At 44.4% G+C, this 27,782-nt stretch overlaps 1 protein-coding gene across 3 annotated transcripts; it reads left to right on the top strand.

Moving 5' to 3' along the window:
• Positions 1-322: 322 nt before the first annotated feature.
• Positions 323-27,237, top strand: UTP25 (UTP25 small subunit processome component). 3 transcript variants are annotated; one of them, XM_061383611.1, is made up of 13 exons: positions 455-536; positions 832-863; positions 1,560-1,599; positions 2,317-2,551; positions 4,538-4,708; positions 6,682-6,770; positions 8,109-8,519; positions 10,487-10,706; positions 16,596-16,798; positions 18,164-18,346; positions 18,480-18,592; positions 19,310-19,555; positions 26,632-27,237. In XM_061383611.1, the coding sequence occupies exons 4-13, from the start codon at positions 2,461-2,463 to the stop codon at positions 26,873-26,875; spliced, it is 1,971 nt and encodes a 656-aa protein (XP_061239595.1). In that variant the 5' UTR covers positions 455-536; positions 832-863; positions 1,560-1,599; positions 2,317-2,460; the 3' UTR covers positions 26,876-27,237. The 3 variants fall into 3 exon arrangements, with proteins under 3 accessions (XP_061239593.1, XP_061239595.1, XP_061239594.1); XM_061383609.1 differs by lacking the exon at positions 832-863 and having other exon boundaries at positions 323-536; XM_061383610.1 differs by lacking the exons at positions 455-536; positions 832-863 and adding an exon at positions 874-1,095.
• The last annotated feature ends 545 nt before the right edge of the window (positions 27,238-27,782 follow it).

Here is a 27,782-nt window from a genome sequence, read left to right as displayed (position 1 = left end):
GCAAAGAGTCGGATACGACTGAGCGACTGAACTGAATTGAACTGAATATAAAACACTGCATTCACCCATCTCCGCTACTGCACGTTCACGCAGGCTGATTCTCACAACCACAAGAGATACACAAAATACATCCATCCATTGACCTATCTGGGGAAGCCAGAGGCCTGCCTGCCTACTTTTGGCCTATCTTTCTTTTACAGCCCAGAAGAGACGGGAAGGCGAGCACGTGCTTCCAGAGAACCCCGCTAGAGGGCGAAACGGGAAACAGGAAGTTCCAACGCCTGTCGCACAAGAGCGACGTAAAGCGGGTCTGCTTTATGGCACGCCCCTGCCGCCGTAAAGCGCCGCCGGCGGTCGCGCGTGAATGCGTCGACAGGTCTACTACCAGGCGTGAAGCTAGTGGAGGTGGGCGGACTTGCGGTCCTCGCCATGGGCAAACGTGGGAGCCGGAGCCAGAGCCAGCTGCTCGGCTCCCTGACTAAAAAGCAGAAGAAGCATCTTCGGGATTTCGGCGAGGAGCACCCCTTCTATGACAGGTGTGGAGGGGCGTGGCGGGACGCGCGCTGCCAACCCCCTCTCCCAGAGGGACCCCGCGTGTCCCGGCGTTGGCCCGCGCGCGCCCCGGGGCTGTGACAGGGCGCCCCCGCCGCCAGGGCTGGGCGTCCTGTCGACGTCCCGCCCGAGACGCGGTGTTCTCCCGTCTGCCTGCCTTTCGTTGAGCCGGTCGCTTTCTGCCAGACCCTACACACCTAAAGTGGGGCGGGTGTCGGGGTTGGTTTTTGTATGGTCAGAGATTTTTCTGAGATCGTTTTGTTTTTTATGTTTATAAAGATTTGCTTGCGGCTACCCTGGTGGCTCAGACGGTAAAGAATCCGCCGGCAATGCGGGAGACCCGGGTTCCATCCCTGGGTCGGGAAGATTCCCTGGAGTAGGAAATGGCAACCCACTCTAGTACTCTTGCCTCAAAAATCCCGTGGACAGAGGAGCCTGGGGGGCTACAGTCCATGGGGTCGCAAAGAGTCGAACGCAACTGAGCGACTTCACATTGGGGCCTTCGGCATCACCGGTCTATTCCGTGACCGTGAGGAAACTGATGTATGGGTAGATGTGGGTTTTCTCTGTTAAGTGTCCAGACTCTCAGTTATGATCATAGTTCTTACCCGCCACTTCGGGCCGCTTTATCAAAAAGTTAAGAGGGACGGCCTAATTAAGAAACTTGCTAGAAAAGTGTGAACTCCAAGGGCTTTTATTTGCCAAACGTTCCTATCTTTCGGATGAGAGCTAGTTACTGTGTGACTGGGGTATTTGTCCTGTGATCTTGTTAAACTTTTACATTTGTCGATTATCATCTATTTGGCATTTTCTTGCAATCCCTGTCCAAGTGCATATGGAGTTTTTACATGACTATGGTTATAATGTATTTATAATGTATAGTTATACTGTATTTATGTTACAATGTATTGCTAGTCTGCCATGCTTATTTAAAGTTGTATCATTAGACTTTTTCCTAATTGTTACATACCAGTAGTTAGAGTTTAACATTACCTGTTTCTTCTCAGGGTTTCCAGAAAGGAAGCAAAACCACAGACTTGTCAACTGGTAATGCTTTATATCTTCCTTATGATAGTTGATTCTGGGCTGTTACTTCTCTGAGATTATATATAACAATAAAGTTTGAATACATTTCCGCTCTTTGATTTTAGATGTAAGCTATTATTTTCATAATATTGCTTAGTTCTGAATGCGGATGTGTGTTTAAATTCCACTGTGATAACTAATACAGTACAGAGTTTGAAACTGTCCTGAGAGATTAGCATTTTAGAACTTGTTAAGGAGGCATACCAGAGGGCTCTTAGTAAATCCTAAGAGGAAATATCTTGTATACTTAACATAAAATAGAGTGGAAAATCATCAAAGGTCTTAACTCATTAGAACAAACTCAGAAAAATTGCTACATTTTTTTTTGTTGTTGTTGTTGCATTGTAGTTTTTTTCTCTTGCTCCTTTAAAAGTGCCAAATATCTGACCCAGGTGAGATTGCCTTATAACCTAACGCTCACTGTCTTTAGTCAGCTTTCTTCCCATATAGAAGATTAGCAGTTCAAAGAAGAGGAAGAGCTTTTAGAAGCATAGCTAGGTTAGCTATTTTAAATAAATTTGGTGCAAGGTTTGGTTGAATAGATATTGCATATTTACAGAAAAGCTAATTTTAATTTAGAAAAATCTGAACTTGTTCCCCTGTGGACCTGATGATAGTGATGGGGTAGTTATGAGAACAGTATACTTCTTGTTTTTAAAATCCCTATTTTCCTTCCAGTCAGAGAGTTCAGATACTTCAAGTTCTGAAAGTGAAGCAGAGAGTGAACCAGAACAAGTGTCTGGTTACCATCGATTACTTGCCACATTAAAGAATGTTTCCAAGGAAGAGGAGGAGGAGGAGGAAGAGGAAGAAGACAGTGTTATGGATGAGACAGAAATGAATTTTGAAGATGGCGATAGTGACATCAGCAAGGAGGAAGATATGGCAGCAGAGTCTACTGACATGCAGAGCAGTAAGTGTCTCTGGTGTGGGTCTAAGATCTTTGCTGGGACCACAGACGGATTGCCCCAGGGCTATGGTGCCTTGTGCTATACGAGCTGGGTGAAAGCACATGGATTCAAAGCAGAGATTCTTAACCTCTCTGGGCTTGGTCTGGGCTTTGAGGTCTGACAGAAAACACAGGACCCTCTGGCCATAAACATGGAGAAGTGACATTTTTGCTCATGATTTCCAGACTTCAATCCTAGTTAAAGTTCCCGTGATTGTCAGGAAAGGGAATATAATTCTTTTTTTGTTAACAGTCTCAATTTATTAAAGAGATTACTGCCCCTCCCTTAGAGGAACTGTGTGTATTGGAAGATAGACACGAAATATACAAAACATTTCAAGCAGCAGATCTAGGTGGAACAGATAGATACCAGGTGGTGAAGAGTACAGAGTGGTCACTTGCTGCCAGAGTAAATGAGGCAAGGCTTCAGAGAAGAGCTGGGATTGAAAACCCAAAGGGACTCTGCTTCACTCAGGCATCTAGGTGACTTTTTAAGTTAACTTTAAAATCAACTTTATTGAGGCATGATTTACATATAATAAAGTATACCCATTTCAAGTATGTGATTCAGTAACTTTTGACAAATGTGTATGTCTGTATTACCACCACCAAAATCAAGATACAGAATGTTTCCAATACCTACAAAAAGTTTTCTTCTTGTCCCTTTGCAGTCAGCTTCCCAGGCTGGCCTCAGGCAACCACTGACCAGCTTTCTTTCACTATATATTAATTTTGTCTTTTTTAGAAATTCTTATGAATGAGAGCATACTATAAGTACCCTCTTGTGTCTGGCTTCTTTGGCTTCTCATGTTTTTGTGACTCATCTGTGTAGTTCATATTATTAATTCACTTCTTTTTGTTGCTAGAGTAGTAGTCCATTGTCTGAATATGTCTGGGTAGCTTTTTATACCCTATTATCTTAATACCTGTTTGCCTGACTATTGTTTTCTATACTTTAAGGTGTTACACACCAGTCTTAGTGTTTTAATTCATCATTTGTACTGGGATAAATAAATCATTGTCTTAGACTTAGGGATTTCTTGTTTAATTTTGTTGCTTTTTCAGCTTTCTTTCTTGTTTTGGGTTTTTACAGATGAAAAGTTGGTTGTTTTTTTTTAATTGTAAAAGTAATATATATTTACTGTAAAAGTTGAAGAGGGTAATATAATATAGTTCACCTGTATTTGTACCACCCTGAGATGAACACCTTTAACATGTATATAGCCTTCCAGACTACTTTTTTATGGATATATGAGTGAATACAAGTCTATACGTATATTTGTGAGTATGGTCTCATATATTCCTGTAACTTCCTATTCTTTGTTAATAATGTTTGTAACTCTGGATTCACATTAGCTTAATCACAGAGTATTCCATTGTGAATACTGTGAGATAATTTAATTAGTACCCCATCAATAGAAATGATGAAATAATTTTTACAGTTATTTGTTATAATTAGTGCTGCTTTGAACATCCTTACACGTACTGGGTCAACAGTCCAGTGTAATTTTGAAACTTCTGTCTTCGAACCTGAGTTGGCTTAAAGGTAAATGATGGCAGTGGGTGTCAGTGTCAGTATGCTATGCTAAGTCACTTCAGTTGTGTCCGACTCTGTGTGATCCCATAGACGGTAGCCCACCAGGCTCCGCCATCCCTGGGATTCTCCAGGCAAGAACACTGGAGTGGGTCGCCATTTCCTTCCCCAATGCATGAAAGTGAAAAGTGAAAGTGAAGTCGCTCAGTCATGTCCGACTCTTAGCGACCCCATGGACTGCAGCCTACCAGGCTCCTCCGTCCATGGGATTTTCCAGGCAAGAGTACTGGAGTGGGGTGCCATTGCCTTCTCCAAGTGTCAGTATAGACTGAGGAATTAGATTTCATTTGTCAACAGAAGTGTAATTGTATTCAAGAGCAGTAAATAATTTTATAAAATGTTTCCCAAAATTGCAGGTGTGGCCTCACCTGCTGACCCTGAGGGAAAAGACGGGCACGGGCCACCTGGCACATCAGAGGAGTCCCCCGAGGAGTTTACAGATGCAAAACATGAGTCACTCTTCAGCCTAGAAACCAATTTTCTCGAAGAGGAAAGTGGCGGTGACTCTTCTCCGAAAGCATCACAAGGTCAGAGCCTGGTGTACATTGTTTGAATTCACCTGATGCTAGGTAGGGGCTGCTGCTGCTAAGTCGCTTCAGTCGTGTCCGACTCTGTGCGACCCCATAGATGGCAGCCCACCAGGCTCCCCCGTCCCTGGGATTCTCTAGGCAAGAACACTGGAGTGGGTTGCCATTTCCTTCTCCAATGTATGAAAGTGAAAAGTGAAAGTGAAGTCGCTCAGTCGTGTCCGACTCTTAGCGACCCCATGGGCTGCAGCCCACCAGGCTCCTCCGTCCATGGGATTTTCCAGGCAAGAGTACTGGAGTGGGGTGCCATTGCCTTCTCCCAAGTAGGGGCTAACGTGTGTTACATCTCCTGATACTGGAATGGGCAGCAATAAAAACAGATAGTTTAGCGGCTAGAAGTGGAACTGGGAAGAAATGTTTCTCCAAGGTATTTTCTGGTTTTCAGGGCTGAGGCCTTGTTGGGAGTGGGAGGGTGTTCAGGAGAACAAACAGTTGAAGAATGATAGCAGGGAAGACCCATTCCCCAGACCTGACATTCTCGCACCTGGGATCAGGGGAAGATCCTGATTTCTTTTCCCTGAGCAGAGAAGGAGGAGAATAGTACTTTGCATTTTTCTCTCTACCCGTCACTTCTCAATTCCTGTAAGCAGCAGTTTACAGTTTGTGAGCCCCGGGGTGGCTGATCTAGTTGGTCCTTACTACGAGGGAGCACCTCGGAAGCCAGCACGCTCTGCCTTATCCGCTCAGTCTCTCTCGGCCTCTTGACCGCCCTGTGCCCCTGTGGCAGTCTCTTGGATAAGACCCGCCTGTGGAAGGCTGAGGCAGGTCTCTGCCATCTCTTGGGGTCCGTGTCTCTGCGTGTGCCTGGATGGGCAAGTCAGCTTGGTCTCAGTCCCGTGTCCTGACTGCCTTTTTTGGTCTCAGTGCCATTCTTCAACCAGGTCTGCCACTGAAGTTGAAATTTTAGGCCTCATTTGGTTCTGTTAGCTCTTCTGGAGAAGAGGGAGAAATAGCAGGGAGAATTTGGGCACGAACCCCATTCTGAACTTAAAAAACCCTTATGTTTCATAAGGAAGCTTATCATAAAGTTTCTCTTGTGGTTTTGCCTGTACAGATATATTAGCACCTTGAATTCTGATTTCCTATTGTTCACCCTTATCTTAGGTTTTGTTGTTAGGTGCATTGCATTTGAGGTTTTACTGCCTGGGTCCTGAATAGGTCGTTGAACTTTGCTTCTGAAATGGGTGGGACTGGAAGAGCAGACTGGTGCCAGAGCAGAGCGCTGAGGATGACCCCGAGAGCAGGTGGTGCCGTCGGAGCCTTTGTTCGCCTCGGTTGGGTGTTGAGCATGTCTAGGTGTCTTCAGTGCAAGTTAAATCAGACACGAAACCTGCCCGCAGGGATCTTAAGGTCTAATTAGATGAGGTAGGGCATTCACACGTGTGTTGGGGTGGATGGTGGGGGTCTGGAGCGTGATGACTGTCTGTAGGGGACCAGAGGTGGCCTCTTCGTGGAGCCAGCGCTGTCCTGACACAGGAACCTCCTGGGAAGTAGTTGTTTACCATGAGTCAGGGGTAACACTCAACTGATCCTGTTTGGATATATGAAAATGAGGTGAAGGAGAGGATAGAATTTTCAGTTAAAGGAAGGAAAACCACAGTGGCAGAAGAATTTGAGAGCCATGTCATTCAAAAATTACATTGGAGAAGTAGGTTAGAGATGTGTGTTGATTTTCAGACTGAGAATTTTCTTCAGAGGTTTTTGAGCTCGGAAATAACGTGACTAAAGAAATGCTTTAGGGAAGTGAACGTGTCAGAAACTTTTAAGCTCTAGACTGGGATAAATGATGGGGGAAGTAGGTGGAGGAAAAAATCGAGTTAACATCATGAAGAACATCATGTCATTAAAAGGGAAGACCGAAAAATCCCTGTCATTTGCTCTAACTGTTCTAATCTTCTTTATTTCTGAATTAGATCCATTTGTACAACATGTGAACACAAAACTGAAAGAAAAAGAAATCCAGGCTGTTGCCACAAACCCCAAAACTACCCACCAGCTAAAAGTAAGCGTCATTCCATCATCATAGTCACAGATGGGGAGGAGCGGTGATCTTGGGTTCTACTGATCTCCCTAAATGTGTGATACACACCAGTGGCAGATGACTTGGGGAGCAGGACACAGGAATGCTGGAAGAGCCTGGGCGTGTGCTCACTCGCTTAGTCACGTCCGACTCTACGACCCCGTGGACTGTAGCCCTCCAGGCTCCGTGTTCGTTGAAATTTTTATTGAGATAGTTCTTACAGATGTGGTTGTAAGAAATAACGCAAAGATACCCATGTACTCGATGCCTGGTTCACCCCAGTGGTAATGTCCTGCAAAACTATAGTACAGTATTGCAGTTAGGAAGTTTCCATTGAGCCAGTCTTCTTGTCTTGTTCAGGTTTCCTTGGTTTTGCTCCTGTTGATTTATGTGCGTTACTTAGTTCTGCACTGTTTTATCACATGTAGGTTCCCATTTCTACCACTACAGCCAACAGCCAGAGCATTTCCAGCTCTGCAAAGATCCCTCCTCTTCTCTGGAGCTGTTTTATGACCGTACCCACCTCCCTTCCCCTTGGTAATAAGCGCTAATCTGTTCTCCATTTCTGTCATCTTGTTATCTCAAAAGTGTTCTAGAAATACAGTGATACAAATTGGCTTTTTTCACTCAGTACAGTTCCCTGGAAATTTATCCTACTTGTTGGCATATCTTTAGTAGTTAATTCTTTTTTATCACAGAGGTCATCCTTTACTGCTAAGATCAGCAGTTTTGTTAGAGTGCAAACATCCCCGCTCCCCCCCAAAAAAAAAATCCCAAACAAAAACCTTGTTCAAAAAAAAAAAAAAAAACCTTGCTCCGTGCCCAGGTAAATTTGGAAAACTCTGGGTTAAACAAAATGGAACAGAGTCCTTGTTACAGGACTCAGCAGAACCTTCATATCTATTCTGCTGTGACTCTCCCTGAGGGGGATTAGGTTTTATAGTGTTTTCAAAGTTACTTGACCATTGGGTACCTGTACCTTTTTTTTTGTCTAGAATAAATTTTGACTTCCTACAGTGTGGTCCACAGCACAGTCTCAGTGACCCACTGAGTGAAGAGCTCACAAGTTTTCTAAAGTCATAAACCTGGGGCTCTAACCCTTAGCTCTGTTCTTTCCTGTTTGTCTGAATCCTGTAACCTCTGAATCTCAGCGTTTGCTAAACTGTAAGAAGAGCATTATAGCATTTACCTTGCACAGTTGTTGTGAGGATTAAGTGAGAGAACCTGTAAGTCATCAAAGGCCTTTGTAAGTTATGAAGTACTGTATGAATGTAAGGTACTGTCATTCATTTCTAACTTCTTGATTCTTTTCTCCCTCAGTGGCCCATTCTGGGCCAGGTTGTCTTTTCATCCAAGTTTCAGAAGTTGGAAACCTTTAAACCCCCAAAGGACATTGACTTAAAGTCAGTTCATCTTCAAAAGCCCCTGGAATCCACCTGGATCAAGACCAACAGCCAATTCCTCTCTGGTCCCCAAAAATCAAATAGCCCCTTCACACCCCTCCAGAAAGAGCTCTTCTTAATTATGAATTCTTACCGGGACCTGTTCTACCCAGAAAGGACGGCCCTGAAGAATGGGGAAGAGATCCGACACGTGTACTGCCTGCATGTGATAAATCATGTCCTCAAAGCCAATGCCCAGGTGCTTGGCAACAACAGCAGACGCCGAAGCCAGAAACTTGGGGTGGGTGACGATGATGACTTCAGGGACCAAGGGCTGACAAGGCCCAAGGTGAGTGGCCCCAGAACTTTGCCCTCAAGGAGGCTGTAAGGCACCACCATCTAGGCCCTGGCACTTAGAAGGTTCTCAGGTGCTTTAATACTTGGAGTAAAGAACAAGTCCAAGACTGAGCGTATCAGCCGGGTGGTGTTAGAGTAGTGCAGCAGACAGCTCAGTGGGCTGTCTCTAACAGTGGCTCTACCTGAAACTTGAGTAGGAGGCACCTGCGTGATAATTCTCCCTAAAGATAAACGCTGATCCTCTGTGTAAGTAGCACTGCACTGTAAAGCTCTTCTTTGTGACTGTCAGAGCTGGATAGGTCCTTAAAGAACTTTTTGTTCGATCCCTACATATTACATCTGTGGACACAGACCCAGATTCATAAAGGGCCTTGCTAAAGAGAACCAGGGAGACAGTAGCACAGACAGGACTAAAACCAAGGATTCTCTTCACTAAGCCACGTAAACATGTAAACCTTGGAAAACAAAACCCCTCTTTTCCCATTGTATCATTATTGCAACTTAAAGTGATGATTACATTTATGTGGGCTCATAGGCTTAAGCGCCAGTGGATTGAGGGCTTACACAGAAAATGTCTTCGGACTTGCCACGTTTTTCATGATGTCGTGTAGCTAGATACTGTACCTCCCGTCCCACCCAACCCTCTCACCCATGTCTCTGTATTGAAGAAGCCTCCTCTTCTTAGATACTTCTCATTGAGCTTAATAGGATTCTCAGCTATTAAGATGACGCAGCTCTTAAGAGATTTCTTAGTCCAGCCCTCTTGTTTGATAGCTGGGGAAAACCACCAGACTCTTAGTGTCCCAGCAGGACAGTAACTTGGCCTTCTTCAAAAGTGATCAGTCATCCCCGAGTTGTACCAGACTGAGTCACTGCACCCCTCTGGCTGTGCTGGTTGCCCTTCTGGGAAACCACCTCAGAATCTTGAACATCAGGATAAAAAGATTATCTGTTTCCATTTAGAACTGCCAAACAGAGTATGAGGTAGAACACCCAAATGAAGCAATTTAGAATTTGGTGAACTGCCAGATCTGACTGGGGTTATTTCCACTGATTGTATGGTTTACACAAGGCTTGAGTTGTTCAGTCAGTAAGTCATGTCTAACTCTTTTGTGTCCACTTGGACTGTAGTCCGCCAGGCTCCTCTTTCCATGGGATTCCCCAGGCAAGAATATTGTGGTGGGTTGCCATTTCCTCCTCCAAGGGACCTTCCCAAGTCAGGGATTGAACCCATGACCCCTACATTGCAGGCGGATTCTTTACCATTGAGTCTCCAGGGAAGCCTTAGCCAAGTGTAGTTAGGGAAAAAACCCATGTACACAAGGGTAGTTAGAAATTATTTGTTAAGCATCTTCTGTTTTTGTTTCTTAACAGTTAATACTAAACATTTTTGGAAACGTTTGGAAAACTGAATCATCTATTTCCCATTGAAATATGATCTTACTTTAGAAATACTTTATCATTATTTCTGAAAAGTGTACCAGGAAATGTACTAGAGAAGTAATGATAGGTTATTTGTTCTCTACCAATACATCTAATTCATTTATTCAGCATATTCCTTGGCTCTTATGAATCACAATGCTGAACTAGTTCTGTAGGAGACAGAAATGAGTAACATTTCTTGTCCTCAGAGAACTTTGTCTGTTTATGTCCATGGGCTTTTGCTGGTAGATATCTCTGTTAAAGGCATTGAGTTATCCTGAAAGATATTTCCACATTATGCTTAAGAATGTCCCCCAGGGGCCATGAGATGGAAGTCCATAGGACACAGCTGTGCATCTGAAAGGTACTCAGCCTGCAGTACTGAGCCAGGCCCGTGTAAGGGGGGTGACACGGATGTGATCCCTGGCCCGGGGCCGAGGAGCAGGGGACTCGCCAGTTCCGGGTCCCCAGCGGGCTCAGCTCGCGCTGCCCGTCCTTCCCCTTGCCCCTCCAAGGCCGCCGCCTCTGCCTTGTCAGGTGCTCATCGTGGTGCCGTTCCGGGAAGCTGCTTTGCGGGTGGTGCAGCTCTTCATCAGCCTCCTGGAGGGCGACAGCAAGAAGAAAATCATTGTCAGCAACAAAAAGAGGTTTAATGGAGAGTACGGTTCCGATCCTGAGGAGAGACCACCCAACCTGAAGAGGCCTGAGGACTACGAAGCTGTGTTTGTCGGAAACATCGATGACCACTTCAGGATCGGTAATTCCTCCTTGTCCAGACTGAAACCCCGAGGGACCTGGGGTGTGAGGCACACATAACTGGGAGCTAGAAGCCTGGAATTAGACATTCTCTCAGAGGGTCACTGGTAGACGCCTGGCTGAACCAGGTGTGTTTGAGACATCTCTTCTGCCAGGGGAGAGCCTTGCCTTGGCTAATTGGATGGACGCTTGGCTAATGAGATGGAGCGTCTCCAAAGGCATATGTGGAAAGCACGCGTACGTGTGTAATAGATGTCTCGGCTCACCCATAGCTGGTAGCTCATCGTCAGTGCTGCAGCCGTCCTAAGGGAGTTGGAGGTGAAGGGGCAGAGTGCGTCAGTCTGGGGAGGATGCATTAACTGAAGGGCTTGTGCATAGTGGACTTCCTTCTGGCCTCCATAGGGAGCTGTCTCTACTCCGGACTTACTGACTTCCACCCAGCTTTTCACGTGTGTGCCTGTTGCATTCAGCTCCCATGTATTTGGTTGGTTGTACATTGAAAAAGTTCTTGAAGACTACTTATTGTCACATATGCTCATTTATTATTTAGCATCTACTATGTTAAGCACTGTAAAGTCGCTGGGGATATAGGATTAGAAGGATTAAAAGTTACTGTTAAGGAAGTCCAGCCTAAAGGCAAATCGGACAGTATGAGATAAAAGATGTATTATGGTTAGAGGATGCAGTGGCCGTTTTAAGTATTTAAAGCAAATATCCCTACTCAAAGTGGACACAGGACTGTTTGGGAAGATCTACTGATGGATGTACTGTCTGTACTAAGTTGAAACCCAAATAGGATTTAGCCAGTAATGAAGTATGGAGATCTGAGTGGAGGAAAAAGTTTCAGACAGGAAACTGCAGAGACATCAGGATGAATAAACAGCATGACCTCGGACTCAGAGGCTTTAGCACGGCTGGTGTGAGGTGCAGGGGGTGAGAGTTGATGTGTAGTTTTAAACATGTGCAGGTGGCCAGCAAGCAGCTGATAAGTCACTCTTTTTTAAATTGATGTATAACTGACATGCTAGTTTCAGATGTACAACATGGTGATTCAGTGTCTATATACCTTACAAACTGATCACAACAGTAAGTATAGTTACCGTTTGTTGCCATACAATATTATTGACTATATTCTCTTTTGGCATACATTGGATCCTTTTCATATGTTGGATATGTTGGTGGCCGGTTCACTTAATAACTGAATGTTTTGTACCTCTTGATCACCCCCCATGCATGTTGCCCACCCTCCAACCCCCCGCCCCCATTTTCTGGCAACCACTGGTCTGTTCTCTGTATCTATCAGTCTAGTTTTTTTGTTTTGTTTCTTAGATCCACATCTAAGAGATGCCATATGGTATTGATACTTGTCTTTATCTGACTTATTTCACTTATGGTGATACCTTCAAGGTCCGTCCTTGTTGTCACAGATGGCAAGATTTCATTCATTTATGGCTGAGTAATATTCCATGATATGTGTGTGTGTATATATCTGTATACCGCAGCTTTATCTATTCACCTACCTACGGACGCTTAGGTTGCTTCCATATCTTGGCTATTATAAATATTGCAGTGAACAGAGGAGTGCATATATCTTTTTGAATTAGTGTTTTTGTTTTCTTTGCATCAGTACCCAGAAGTGGAATTGCTCAGTTGTGTTGTGGTTCTATTTTTTTCCTTTTTGGTGATGGTCCTATTTTTAATTTTTGAGGAACCTCTGTACTGCTTTCCATAGCGGCTGCACCAATTTACGTTCTCATTAACCATGCACAAGGGTTCCCTTTTCTCCACATCCTTGCCAGCACTTGTTATTTCTTGTCTTTTTGATAAAACCTATTCTGACAGGTGTGAGGTGATACTTCATTGTGTTTCTCTTTTCCTCTGTGCTTTGATTTATTCAAATGTAAAATGAGGATAATACCAACTTACATGATGGCTATAAGAATTCTATAACTCCAGTGTCATAGTCTGTTATATTATTTCATTTTGATCATCGCACTTATTAGCCACCTGATCCATTATTTGTTTTTTGAAAAAATTGAAGTGTGGTTGATCTACAGTGTTGTGCTGATTTCTGTGTACAGCAAAAGTGACTCAGGTATATTTACATTCTTCTTAATATTCTCTTCCATTATGGGATTGGATATAGTTCCTTGGGCTATGCATGAGGACCTTGTTGTTCATCCATTCTAAGTGTAATGGTTTGCATCAACTAACTGCAAACCTCCAGGCCTTCCCTGTCCCTCCGCCTCGGCAGCCGCAAGTCTGTTCTCTGTGCCTGTGAGTCTCTCTCCGTTTTGTACACAGGTTCATTGGTGCCTTCTTTTAGTTTGCGCATGTAAGTAAGGTCGTCTGGTATTTGCCTTTCTCTTTCTAACTTTCCTCATCCTGCACTTAGTATGGTAAGCTCTGGTTGTATTCATGTTGCTGCAGATGGCATTAGTTTGCTCTTTTCATGACTGAGTAGTAATTGCATCTCACACACACACACACACACACACTCACACACTAGTATTCCATTATGTATATTTATTTATATATATATACACACACACACACCCCCTGCATTATTGTGCTCTTTTTATGGCTGAGTAGTATTCTGTTACACACACACCTCCCCCGCATCTTTATTCATTCTTCTGTTGATGGCTATTTAGCTTGTTCCCACGTCTTGGCTATTGTGAATAGCGCTGCTATGAATATAGGGTATATGTGTCTTTTTGAATTATAGTTTTGGCCAGATATATCCCCTGGAGTAAGATTACTGGATCATATGGTAATTCTGTTTTGAGTTTTCTGAGGAACCTCCATTCTGTTTTTGTAGTGGCTGTACCAGCTTACATTCCCAGCAACAGTGTAAGAGGGTTCCCTTTTCTCCACACCTCTCCAGCACTTGTTGTTTGTAGGCTTTTTAATGATGGCCATTCTAACTGGAGTGAGATAGTACCTCATTGCAGTGTTGATTTTTTTCCTTGTGGTTTTTGGTTTCCATTTCCCTGATCATTAGTGATGTTGAGCATCTCTACATATGCCTGTTGGTCATCCCTATGACTTTGAGAAAATGTCTGTTCAGATCCGCAGCCCATTTTTATTGTTTGTTTTTCTGATAATAAGTCACATGCATTCTTTATATATTTTGGACATCAACCCCTTACCACATATGCAAGTATCTTCTCCTGTTCAGTAGATCACCTTTGTTTTGTTGTTGGTATTCATCGCTGTGCAGACTCTTTTTAGCTGGAAGTAGTCCCCTTTAATTTTGCTTTCATTGCCCTTGCCTGTGGAACAGATCCAAAAAAAATATCACTAAGACTGATGTCAAGAACGTTGCTGCCTATGTTTTCTTCTAGGGGTTTTGTGGTTTTTCAGGTCTTATGTTCAAGTCTTTAATCCATTTTGAGTCCATTTTTGTACTTGGTGTAAACTTGCGGTCCAGTTTCATTCTTTTGCATGCAGCTCTCCAGTTTTCCCAGCACCATTTGTTCATGAGACTGTCTTTTCCACGTTGTATGTTCTTGCCTGCTTTTCATAGATTAATTAGCTATACAAACATGGGTTTCTTTCTGGGCTCTCTATTTCTGTTCTGTTTGTGCTAGTACCATACAGTTTGAATACTATAGACTTGTAGTGTGGTTTAAAATCAGGGAGCGGGATACCTCCAGCTTTGTTCTTCTTTCTTATGATCAGTTTGGATATTCAAGGTGTTTTGTAGCTCTAAACATACTTTATGATTATCTAGTGCTGTCAAATATGTCATGGGTATTTTGATAGGAATCGCATTGAATCTGTAGTCTTCTTGGGTACTATGGACATTTTAACAGTACTAATGTTTCCAGTCTATGAGCATGGTATATTTTTGCATTGGTTTGTGTCGTCTTCAGTTTCTTTTAAGACCTTATAATTTCCAACTACAAGTCTTCTACCTTTTTGGCTAGAGTTATTCTTAGGTATTTTACTCTTTTTGATACAGTTGTAAATGGCATTGTTTTCTTAATTTCTCTTTCTGATAGTTCATTATGAATGTGTAGAAATGCACCAGATTTCTGTATGTTAATTTTGTATCTTGCAGCTTTACTAAATTCATTTGTTCTAACAGTTTTTTGGTGGAGTCTTTAGGGTTTTCTCCATAAAATGCCATGTCTTTGTGCTTCCTGGACCTGAATGTCTGTTTCCTTCACTGGGTTAGGGAAATTTTCAGCCATTGTTTCTTCAAATAAGTTTTCTGCCCCTTTCTCTCTTCTCCTCCCTCTCCTGGGGCCCCTATAATGCAGATGTTAGTGACTCTCTCTCTCTTCTCCTTCTGGGCCTCGTTAACGCTGATGATAGTCCCCTTGATGCTGTCCCTTAAATTGTCCTCATTTAAAGAAAACTTTTTTACTTTGCCTTTGCCGTTCTCTCGGGGTGATTTCCACTACCTTGTCTTTCAGGTCGCTGACACTCTTTCGTATCATCTAGTCTGTGGATTCCCTCTAGTATATTTTTCAGCTCAGTTATATTCTTCAGCTCTGTGTGTTCTTTTAGAACTTTCTCAATATTTCCTCTTTATTGAGTTTCTCAATATGTTTGTTTATTCATAATCTCCCAAGTTTGGTGAGCATTTTGATGACCATGACTTTGAATTCTTTATCAAATAAACTACTGACATCGGTCTCATTCAGTTTTGTTCTGGGTTCTATCTGGTTCCTTCAGTTGAAACACGTTCCCCTGCTTCCTCATTTTGCTTGGCTGTTTGTTTCTGTATATTATGCAAAGCAGTTATGGCTCCCTGTCTTGAAGGAGTGGCTCTGTGTGGGAGATGAACTGTATTGTTTAACCTTTTCCTAATTCTCGGTTGTCCCACGAACTCTCTGCTTGTTTCACTCCCATGGAGTCCAGAAACGCAGTCTGCCCGCCATCTGCCTGAGCCTGGCGCTCAAGGGGTGTCCCCTGTGTGGGCTGCACGCGATCGTTGGCTCTGGTGGTGCCCTGCAGGTGGCGTGGGAGGGGGTCGGCGGGGCTGCTCGCTGTCGGTGTCTGCCAGCGCGGCCCGCAAGCAGTGCAGGCGGTGGGCTGGGGGGCGCTCCCCTGCCACTGTGGGCAGCTTAGACTGAGCGTGCAGAAATGGTGCCCACCCGTGTCATCAGGGTAGAGGGCATTTGTAAAAGTGGTTTCCACCAGCATTCCACCCCCAGAGAGAGTCCCCAGCAGTCTTCTGCCCCTCTGGTACATGCTTTCAGTTAGGCAAGTCAGTCTCCTTCACGTACGCTTTGGTCTCTTTACAAACTGGAATGAGATGTGGGCAGGAAATATAAAATTTTGTGACAGTAGGGTTAAAACCATCATTAGTGAATATATTTATCCAGAGCTTTATGCAGAGTGAAAGAGAACTTGCAGGTGAAGCCAGGGATTTGTAGAAGAGCTGTCTGAATCTGGAAAGATAGATAAGGACCGGGTCAGTGATAAAAAAAGTAAGTGTTGAAGTCATGGAAACCACCAGTAAGGAAAAAAACATTTCAAGGAGAACGTGCTTATGCATTAATGACAAGAAACAACAAAGAGCCATTGAGTTGGTAACCCAGAGCTTTTGGTGACCTTCGCAAGAGTCATGTCAGTGGCGTCCTGAGAATCAGAGGCAGACTGCAGTGCGTTGAGGAGTGAAGAGGAGATTTTAAAGTAGAGATGATTTTCTGAGAAGATCTGCCAATGAAGAAAAGGAAGAGAGAGTGGGGGCTAGAAGGGACCATCAAAGCAAAGAGGGGTGATGATGATTTTAATAATGAAAGCAATTTGAGTCCAGTTATATGCCAAGGGGGAGCTGTGGAAGGTGCAAGGGCGGCCGGCACTTTGAGAAGGTGGAAGCTGGTGGCTTGTGGTGATTAAAGAACTGACGTGTCCTTGGCTGTTTCGTGTGTAGGGGTGGCGATTCTGCAGAGGAGCATCCGACTTTACGCCCCCTTCTACTCCTCGGACATCCTCATCGCCTCCCCTCTGGGCTTGAGGACCATCATTGGTGGAGAAGGAGAGAAGAAGAGAGATTTTGACTTTCTGTCTTCTATCGAACTGCTCATCATTGATCAAGCTGACATTTACTTGATGCAGAACTGGGAGCATGTCCTGGTAATGTTGGTCATTCACATTTAGAGACAAGAAGCTCAGTGGGTTGAGTCTGAAAGGATTAGTCAAGTCCAGATTAAAACTCAGTTAGTTTGGAAATGGAAATGTTCCACATTTTCCAGTTTGCAAATGAGAAGTGTCCCCCCTGCTAGCTGCAGGTTGGTCAGTATCCAGAAAGATAAAAAATTCTTGTCGATCTTTTCAAATCACCAGATAAGAGTTCTTCCCCTTATAAAGATGGCTTCTACTAATAGGCTGCTTTAATGTGGTTGGTTGGTTGAAATCCCTCCTCACCAAGGATGTCTTTATCTAAAATAATTCCTCCTGCAGTTTATGTTCATTTGCTTTTGTTCAGTGTTTGGTAGAGTTTGGGAAAAGATTGCTCATGATCTCTTAATGTGTGATGTTTTACTGGTAAATGGGAGGTGTTTTTGTCCTCCTACCATAATTAGTGCTGTGATTTTTTTCTCCCTTTCCACATACTCTGCAGTGTCTTTGAGTTTAGGATTGTGCTTTGGAACAGTCCCCATCATGGAACCATAGGTTTATTTTGACAGTATAAGGCAAGTGAGAACTTACCTTTTCTACAACTCCAGGACTTAGAGTAAGTTTGCAGCAAATAAAGGGGAGTACTTATAAAGTAAGGAATCAATTTATAGTATTTGTTACACTTCAGTATACAAGGTAAAAAATATGATTAACATAGAAAAGGCATGTTGATAGTTGTGGTGGTGGTTTAGTTGCTAAGTTGTGTCCAGTTCTTGAGATCCCATGGACTTTAGCCCACCAGGCTTCTCTGTCCATGGGATTCTCCAGACAAAAATACTGGAGTGGGTTGCCATTTCCTTCTCCAGGGGATCTTCCCGACCCAGGAACTGAACCCAGGTCTTCTGCATTGCAAGCAGGTTCTTTACCGACTGAGCTACGAGGGAAGCTAATGGTTGAGTCATATTTAATTTGTTGACATGTAGTCACTCCGGGAATCTCCTAGCTTTTTTGAGAACCAGGTCATGGAAGGACAGCAGTTCTGTTTTCTGTGTCATTTTCCTTCTTGTCCAAGTCTGGAGCCAGGTTGCTTATAAAGTAACCAGGGTGGCATTTCAGAAATACACTGTATAGATACTATCTCAGTCCTTTTTGAAAGATCCAGGAGGTAGCCAGTTTGAGCTTTATTTTCGTGTTGGGAATGTTTACCTGACTATGGACAAGTCACTCTCCCGCCTGAGCCGCAGTTTTCTTGCTGTAACTTGGGAGATGATAGTGTGCATTTCTCAGGGTTAAGTAAGACAAAAGGCTTATGCAGCGCTTAGCAATGCCCTCCAGGTAAGTGCTCAGTAAGTACTAATGGAGTAGTATTCCTGCTCGCAGCATTTGATGAACCACATGAACCTGCTGCCCTTGGATTCACATGGGGTGGACTTTTCTCGGGTGCGGATGTGGAGCCTCAACAATTGGTCCAAGTACTATCGCCAGACCCTGCTGTTCGGGGCCCTGCAGGATGCCCAGATCAGCTCCGTGTTCAACAAGTACTGCGTCAATGTGCAAGGCCAGGTGGGGTCTCCCCTTTCTCTGAACCTTCGGGAAGTGTCGGGTGTTGTTTGGGTCACAAGGCAGAAGGGGAGGATTACATTTGGGCAGCAGCAGGGATGGCTCACCTCCTGATGCTCTCCCTGACTCCTGGCAGGTGGCCGTGAGGAGCGTCCCGATGACAGGCTCCATCAGTCAGGTCCTGGTGCAGCTCCCGCACGTCTTCCAGAGGATGCAAGTGGAAAGCCTCGCTTCTGTGATTGATGCCAGGTACCCACATCCTCCACCCTTCCCACTGGACCCTGGGAGTCACACGGCTTTTATCTGGCCGTTCAAACTTAGAACTGGACTCCATGTTGGCTTTATCGATGACTGTTTGCCAGATGAAATGAGGTGATTCCCCTCCATCATGGCATTGACAGAGGAGGACACTGAAGCCCAGAGAGGTGATGCCTCATCCTAGTTCTGATATCTAGTTAGTGGCAGAGTTGGTGAATCGGGTACTTTCCCCTAGACGGTGGCATTTTAAAATTACATTAATTGCTTAATGCTGCATGTCAGCAACTTAATTGTAAGCCCTTCAGGGCAAGAACTCCTTTTCTAATTCTCTATGTTATTTTCTCCTGTTTGCTCACTGTGTTTAGTCAGGGGACCCTTGGTAGCAGAATGGTGCTTAGTATATGGTAGGTGTTCAGTAATTGTTTGTTGACTGACTGACAACTGAATGAATGAGCGATATGGTTATATACTTCCTAGAATAATTCTCTGGGATGTACCAGTGTCACATCCATACTTTATGATGAGTAGTATTAGCACTTACTTTCTAACGTGTTGAACAAGTTTAATCTCTTTGCAGTGCAGTAGGCCGGATTGGCCTCTTAGCGGAGGTAGAGGGAGACTGCAACTTGCCCAGGGCCATGCGGTTAGCAGTGACCCTACGGGCTCACTTCCAGACCACTGACTCTGCCCTTTGCCTTTCCAAATCAGGTTCAACTTTTTCGTGAACAAGATTTTGCCTCAGTATCGGGATGCAGTCATGTCCCACACGCTTATCTATGTCCCCTCCTACTTTGACTTTGTGCGTCTCCGAAATTACTTCAAGAAGGAGGAACTGAACTTTGCTCACATCTGCGAGTACACCCAGAAGTCTGGGGTCTCCAGGGCCAGACACTTCTTCCTTCAAGGGGAGAAGCAGTTCCTGCTGCTCACCGAGCGCTTCCATTTCTACAAAAGGTGAGAAGTAGGGCTGGGCTTCGAGCATCCTCTCTGGAGGGCCTGCTTCTGAGTGTAGGGGGGCTTTGCAGTGCTGTGGTCCTCCCTATTCCACCTCCCTGAGAGACGCCAGAGTTCTAGGGGCTGGACAGGCTTTTCTTGATGGGTTGTTTGGTTTTCTTGCAAAATGGGTGTTGCTGGAAAAGGTTGTAGAAATGAATGAGTGACTGCAGCATGTTATATATAGATGTGGAGTGGATCCATACTTAGGGTACTTCCTAAGTAGCTTTCTTGAGGGTATGCCCCTCAAGGAAGATGTTACAGAGTTGAGCAACTCTTGACAGGGACAACTTAAGTGAGTACAGCAAAGGGTGGATGGAGCCTGTCATAGAAGCACAGATGAAATATTGGGGACTGTGTGGAGATGGACGCTGAGTGCAGTGTCAGTGTTCAGGAAGTTCTCATGTGTCCAGGAATGGTGTGCACACTTGATGTTTATGAAGAGCAAAAGGCGAGGGCCTTAAAGGTGAATCTTTAAGAGCTTCAGCATTTGCTTTAGCTTCCCCACCATGTGACTGTGACAAAAATGTTGGGTTGACCTTTTTTTTAATTAGAGTGTTAGTAATATTGATCCTTCTGTTACTGTTTGGGATAGCTGCAGCCCTTCGTGTACCCAGAGCTCGGCAATTTTCTTGTTTTGCTAATTCTCTCTACTGCCAAGTGTAAAAGCCTCCTTTAAGCCCTTAGCTAGAGAGAGATGGAAATTGCATCCTATAACCTTTTCTTTCCTGATTCACAGTAATGTTCAGTGAGTTTAAGTTCTGACTTTACTGTCTTATTAATTTTCAGTCATAGACTACTGAGGGACACATTTCCTCAGAGAATCTCTAACAGCTAAGCCAGAAATCTTCTAGGCTTTGGAGCTTATTAGTTGGTGCACCTTGGCATTGCATTGCTTTTTAGTTTATGTTGGTATTGGATGGTGTTCCCCAGAAACCCTCTCCTCACCAGGAAGACCCAGCAGCCTGCCGGGTGAAACAGGCTGGCAAGGCATGACCTCTGGCATTCTGCTGACAACGGTTATCTGCCAGCGGAGAGGCGAGGCATGACTGCATCTGTGTTGATGGGGCTTCATTCTTGGCTGTTTGGCCCAAGAGTTTTAACAGATGCCTGCTTCCCGGCATCATTATTTGCTTCCTTCCAGGGAGTTGTTGTTTTCATTAGCATTGGAAAGTGGTATTTTGGAGGGAATTTGCATTCAGCAGGTCTTAAGAGCCCTTAGTTTTCCAAAAGCTTGACACATCAGAGCAAGTCCTTTGAATGAAGTGGATGAATTGGAAAACTTCCCAACTTGATTGTCTCTCACAACTGTGAATTAAGCTGGGATGAGGACCTCTCTCAAAGAGCAGATCTTCAAGGAGAGGGCGTGGTGTTAAGAGGAGCCCCTTCTCTTAGGTAGGTGGCACAGTCTCCCGTCTTACACCGTTCATTTACTGACCAGACGGTTTTGTTCCCAAAGTCACGGTAAAGACAGACCTGACATGTGCCGCTTGCTTTACACCCTTATCTGGTTATTGGGTTTTAAATGTGAATCTGAGTAATTTGCAACTGCCAGTTGTCTCAAGGTTCCCTGCTGTAGAGTTTTTTGCTTGAGAGGTCATGAAGGTGATGATAGGTATTTTGATCTGCAGTGTCTTTGTGATGTGATTTTTTTAGTTTGACCGTGGGGAAAAGTACATGTGTTTTCAACTTTAATAACCAACTCTAAAATTCTGTGTCTGTATTCTCTCAGGAAGTAGACAGTGTTAGAAATACTGCAGTTCATTTGTGAGCTAATGAAAAATTTTCAACCTGAAGATTTGTTTTCTTTGGGGAGATGAAACCAGTAGAATCTTAGGGCTGGATTGGCCTTTGGTCATGATACTCCTGAGGTGAGGACAGTTCACAGCTCCTTCTCTGAGCATTATCAGTGGGAAAGCACAGCATGAAGGATTGACACTCAGAAGCTCTGGAGGTGGGATTTCTAGAGTTGGGAAAGGCCGCCTAGGGTGTTTCCGGGTTCTCCTTGCCCCAGTGAGAACCCCAGCTGTAGAAGTAGCAGATCGAGTCTTTATAGACTACGGAGAACCAGCCTTTCAAGTCAGTTGTGGGTGCCTCATTTATCATTGACAGTTGGCAGGTAGCATAGATACCTGGAATGTCCTTAGTTTTAGGTCCTGTCAGAGTGTTAGACCATATTTGTTGGGGTCACTGAAGACACAAAACATGTACAGGAGAGGAGGAGGGCAGGGGAAGGGGTGCAGAAGGTTACAGGAATTGGTACTGACTGCCCCTCTGAAGGTGGTGGCACCCCACTCCAGTACTCTTGCCTGGAGAATCCCAGGGATGGCAGAGCCTGGTAGGTTGCCATCTATGGGGTCGCACAGAGTTGGACATGACTGAAGCAACTTAGCAGCAGCAGCAGCCCCTCTGAAGAGGCCCTGCTCACGTTCTCTTATTTCCAGAAGATGCCTAGCCTCTCTTTGTTGTACTGTTTAGTTGCTGAGTCGTGTCCGACTTTGAGGCCCCATGGACTGTGGTCTGCCAGGCTCCTTTGTCCATGGGATTTTCCAGGAAAGAATACTAGAGTGGGTAGCCATTTCCTTCTCCAGGGGATCTTCCCCACCCAGGAATTGAACCTGCATCTCCTGCATTGTAGACAAATTGGCACTAAGAGATTTTCTTAGTTCTTAAGTATAACACCTATTGGAGTTGATTTTGTTTTATTTTGTTTTAAAAATACTTTCATTGTAAGAGTGTTATTGTTAGCGAACCTGGAAAATCTAGGTTAAAAAAATGGAATCACCTATAATCCCACTGATACAAATACTCATTTTGGTATATTTCTTCCCTGACTTTTTAATGTCAAAAAACTTGTGTACATGCACACAGACACAGGCAATTTTTAAAAAATACCAAAATTGAGATCCCCATATACACATGGGGATTTTTTTTTCTTTTATCTTAAGTGTTTTATGTGCTCATTGAAGAAAAACAAGTTAGCATTTTGGCATGTATACTTGTGTGTTATGGATATGGATTTTTAAGTCTTTTTAAGTCTATATGTGGTTCTGTCACATCCTCCCCACCACCAACTTTTTATCTGGGAAGATTTCATTTCAAAAGACATTGTAAAGCCATCCCAGTGAACGTCTCTAACTCCTTCCACGTAGACTTGGCCGGCTATTAGCATTTTGCCCTGTTCACATGCACTAACATTCTGTCTCTCCTCTCTCTCCTCCCACATCTTATTTTTTTCTTCCTGAACCATTTGACAGTAAATTATAGGCGGCTTCATGACACTTAACTTCTAGATCTTTCAGCATGTAAAGTGGCTAGAAACAAAATTCTGTCATTTATTGACATTCCACTTGACATGATTGCAATAACATCATCTAAAATGTAGTCTACGTTCAGATTTTCCTAGTTGCTTTCCAGTGACTGTTACAGCTGTCCCCCACCAGCAGTCCAGGATTTAGGATTTAGTTGAGTATCATACATTGCATTTGGTTAACATGCTTCTTATTTTAGCAGTTTTTAAGCTGGGAATAGTTTCGCTCCCTAAGGGACATTTGGAAATATCTGGAGACATTTTTGGTAGTTACAGCTGGAAGGTTATTCTAGTGGTTCATACAGGTCAAGGCCTGAGTGCTGCTACTCACCCTTCAGTTCACAGGATGGCCCCTACAACAAAGAATTATCTGGCTTAAAATGTCAGTAATACTGTGGTTAAGAAACCCTCATCTGGAATAATTCTCTTCCTTTTGTTCTTTGTCATGATACTGACTTTTTTTTTTTGAAAAGTCCAGTCTGGTTTCCCGTAGAATGTCCCACAGTCTGGATTTGCCTGTTTCCTTATTATTTAGATCAGTGTTCCCAAACTTTACTACACATTGGAATCCCCTAGTAGAGCTTTTAAAAAATCTGAATGCCCATGTCATACCCCAGTATCAATTAAATCATAGTGTTGGAGATGGGGACCAATTATATAATAGATATTTTTTAAAAACAAATAGGTGATTCAACAGGCGTCCAAGTTTGGGAATCACAGATTTAAACATTATTTTGGTAAGAATTCTACATGAAGGCACAGGGTGTCAGTCTATCCCATTTTGGGTGATGCTAAATGTAATCCCCTGGTCAAGGTAGTTCTGCTAGATCTCTGCCTTGTAAAGATACCTTTTGTTTTTAATTGTAAGTAATCTCTGAGGTGTACATAGTATCCGTTTTAATGGTAACTTAGTGTTATGTACTTTGAATGGGTATATAATTAACCCAGTTTCCTTTTAACAGGCATGTTGTTTTCTGCTATTATGTACAATAATGCCATGAGCATCCGTCTGTGTAGTTGATGGCCTGGTTGCCTAGGTATTTTCCTTGGGATAAATATGGAAAGGAAAACTTGTTTGTTCAAAAACTGTACACAATTTAATGTTTGCTGTACATTGCAACTCCCATCTTCTCCCTTTCCCCCCCAAAATACATACAATAACTTATACTCCATTAACCTATCTCTGTAAAACCCTACCTGTTGCCAGTAATTTGATAGTCAAAATGATACCTCATGGTTTTAATGTAGTTGAATGGAGTTCCCGAGTGGGTGGTTGGCCTGGACACACCTCTTGCATTAGGCCACTAGAGTGGGGGTTGGGAGCCTAGTGAGGATTCGGTTGTTCCCATGGTTACTGTCCAGGTACCGCAGACTGCAGTTCCTCCAGCAGACAGTGGCCCGGCGCGGGGCCCTGCTGGAGGGTCTTGTCTCAGGACCTGGATCCCCTCTCAGCTTTCCCCCAGCCGTGCACCCCTGTGCCCAGGGAGAGCCTCTCCCTGCACTGCTGCCGGTTCCCCCACTCCACACATCCACATCACTCATCCACACAGGCTTGAAGTGGGGCAGGGGCCCTCTGACCCGTCCAGCTCAGGTGCAGGCAGGTTCTCTCCACCCTGGGCTTTCTCAGGGTTCCTACACCACCCTGCATAGCGGCAGACCTCTCTCTGCCTTGTTCTGTGAGGGTCTTGGAAAGAGTTTCCTGCTTCTCCCCACTGGCAGCGAACCTCTGCTTACATCAGTGCAGGCTCTTGGGCTCCGTAGGCTTCATGCCGTTTGCTTAGGGACAGACTGCTCTTGCTTTTTACTGGGTGTGAGTCTTGTGGGGAAGGACGGGGTGAAGGAGTTAATGCCCCTGCCTTGAAAGGGAAAGTCTCTCAGTCGTGTCCAACTCTTTGCAACCCCTTGGACTGTACAGTCCATAGAATTCTTCAGGTGAGAATACTGAAGTGGATAGCCTTTCCCTTCTTTAGGGGATCTTCCCAACCCAGGGATTGAACCCAGGTCTCCCGCATTGCGGGCAGATTCTTTACCAGCTGAGCCACGAGGGAAACCCCGCTCCCTTAGGGTAGTGGATTTTTGCTTCATCTGACCCCACCCCAGCAGTTGACCTTTGTCCTGTTCACTGGCTTCAGGCTTTAGCTTCAGACACAGTATGGGTCTGGGGAAAGAGTGAGTTTTCCTGTCTGCGCCGCCCGCAGGGTCTCTCAGGTCTTCTGCCTTGTCTTCAGGGCTCCCAGTGGAGGCCTGTGGAAAGGACCTCGTAAAAATGAAGTAAAGGTGCGTCCGGAAATCCCAGGGATCCTGAACTCTCATGCAAACCCATGATTGCCCTTTGAGAACGTGTTGAAGGTGTGGCTGTTTCTTCCTTCCCACTTCTATGGCAGCCACCCCCTTTCCCACTGCGCTCTGCCTAAGGTGAAGTGCCCTTTCTTTCTTCAGATGAGCTTGTTGCTCTGGAATTCAGTCAGTGATGGGCTGAAGCTGGCTCATACCTGCTCTTGAGATCTGGTCACACATCTCTCCCTGTTTCCAAGTCCAGGAGCATGACATTGGTCGCTTGAAATGAAGGGTTTACACCACGGAAATTGGCAAGTGCTTCCAACAGCACCTTCCCTCCCCCACTGAGAACGAGTTAAACACACACCAGGGCGCTGCTGAATCAGTTCACCTGCTTACTTCACGACATCAGCTGTCTAGGCTCAAGAGGAGGAATGTTGTTGTAGATGGTCTTTTTCTTGTTAGCATGGAAGCAGTATTCTCTTGAATTTTCTACATACTAAGCAGAAGCGAAACTCCGGGTTTGTGTGTTTTTGTTTTGATAACTGCTGAGGCAGAACTGTGTCTTGTCAACTTCACTCGTTAGCGCTAGAATTCCTTTATAGAAAGGGGATGTGGAAAAATGAACCAAGTAATGGACTGCAGTTATATTCTGGAAGAGGAGGGTCTCCAGAGAGATAAGGCTGAGCCATGGGATAAAAAGACCAGGAAAACTTATCCTCCACGAATAAAATAAAATTCCTGAGGAAGTCTAACATCAGATGTGTCGGAATCAGAACCTTGTCAGCCTGTGGAATCTTTTGTTAGGGAATGCTTAACTTCGACCTAACCACGGGCGAGTCCCTAGGGTGTGCCTTCCCACCACCACGGTGCAGCCCTGTGGGGCAGGGAAAGAGTGAGGAAGCTCCTGAAACTAACTGCCTTCCCAGAATGCCTGATGGGTCCTTGGGCACAGTGTTATAAATGGATGAACTTGGAACATCTGCCATGGAGTTAACATGTTGTCAAAGTGATAAGAAAAGACTTAATGGGAGAACATTTGCAGTTTATTTTATGTACTGGATCTGACCTCATCTCCGTTACAGAATATTGTTTTCCCTGATTATAAGGATAGTGTTAAATTGGAAGTTGTCTACTTTTTAAATTTTGGATGACTGATTTTTAACCCTTGTCTTCTATTCTTCCCCGGCCTACCTCATTCTCCTCAGAGCAGGCTCAGGAAAGGCAAATTCATTTTATCATTATCTTAAACCAAACATTAGGAATTCAAACATGTTGTCACAAAAAATGAGCCCTTCCAGCTCAAATTAGAGTAGCCCTTGGTCTGTCTGTTATTGTTCTTCCTCCTTGAGCACGAAATGGTATGAGTGACTGTGTCCCTGTAAAATCCCGAGGTGGCTTCTCCATAAATTTCTCCCATAGACATAGCCTCTCTTTCTCCTTCTGGCAGATACACAATAAAAGGCATCAGGAACCTGATTTTCTATGAGCTGCCAACATACCCGCACTTCTACAGTGAAGTCTGTAACATGCTGCGAGCCACCAGCAGGGGTGAGGAAGCCGCCTGGACCTGCACCGTCCTCTACTCCAAGTACGACGCCCAGCGCTTGGCTGCTGTGGTCGGGGTGGAGCGGGCGGCCCAGATGCTGCAGTCCAAGAAGAACGTCCATCTCTTCATTACCGGAGAAAGATGAGAACTGGCCGGACAGCAAACAGTGTTGGCATGACACGTGATGCTTGATGCTCTGCACTGCTTGGACCCAACTCTGATCGCTTCTACAGAGAAGGGCTGCTAGCAGGAAGGGGCACCAGGCAGCGTCTTCTCAGACACTTCTTCCTTTTCAGGTCATGTATCCCTGAAAAGTTCAGCATAGACCAGATTTTGGTACAGCCTGTCTTTGAGAGAACAGGAGGAGCTCGTGGGGGCTCTGAGAAGTCGATAGAAGGAATCCTCAACTTGTGAATCTTTTTGTAAGCTGTAAATTGTTTTATTGTGATTATACCTCAGATTTATCCTGCTTGGTAAAGTCTGTCAGATTTGCCTGTTTCTATTTGACACCTTCTTACGCTGAGGCATACATTTCTATGCTTGTGAGAACTGGTGGTGAGAAACTGGAATCCTTCTTGCTGTTGAATGTCATCTTTTGGATCGCACAGGTTTTGCAAAACTGTTATTTTTCCCCAGCCAAACTTTTTTAAACCTTACATATTCTATTTTAATTCAACCTAGAAGAGTATATTCATCCACTGATCTTTCTTTAACTCATAATAATAAGTGTTTTTGTTAAAATATGTACCTAAAAATCACATTCTATAAAATAACAGTTTCTCCTCTATTTCAAGAAATAATTTTGTGACACTCTTGATGCTATGAATTCATCTTCACCACTTGTCTTCGTCATTGCCGTAGTCACTTGTCTGTTATACTGAGAAGTTGCACTTTTAAAACCAGTTATAGGGAACCCATCCAGTGGTTAGGGCTCGGTGCGTTCACTGGCGTGGCCCGGGTCCGGTCCCGTGTGGGGACTCAGACCCCGCACGCTGTGTGGCGTGTGGCTCCCGCGTGTCTCGTCACTGTGACACTGACCGGCCACTTGCTTA

This window comes from Bos javanicus, chromosome 16, assembly GCF_032452875.1.
Source record: "Bos javanicus breed banteng chromosome 16, ARS-OSU_banteng_1.0, whole genome shotgun sequence".
Classification (NCBI taxonomy): domain Eukaryota; kingdom Metazoa; phylum Chordata; class Mammalia; order Artiodactyla; family Bovidae; genus Bos; species Bos javanicus.
The sequence above is the reverse complement of the archived record's forward strand: the minus strand, read 5'-3'. Positions and strand labels throughout refer to the sequence as shown.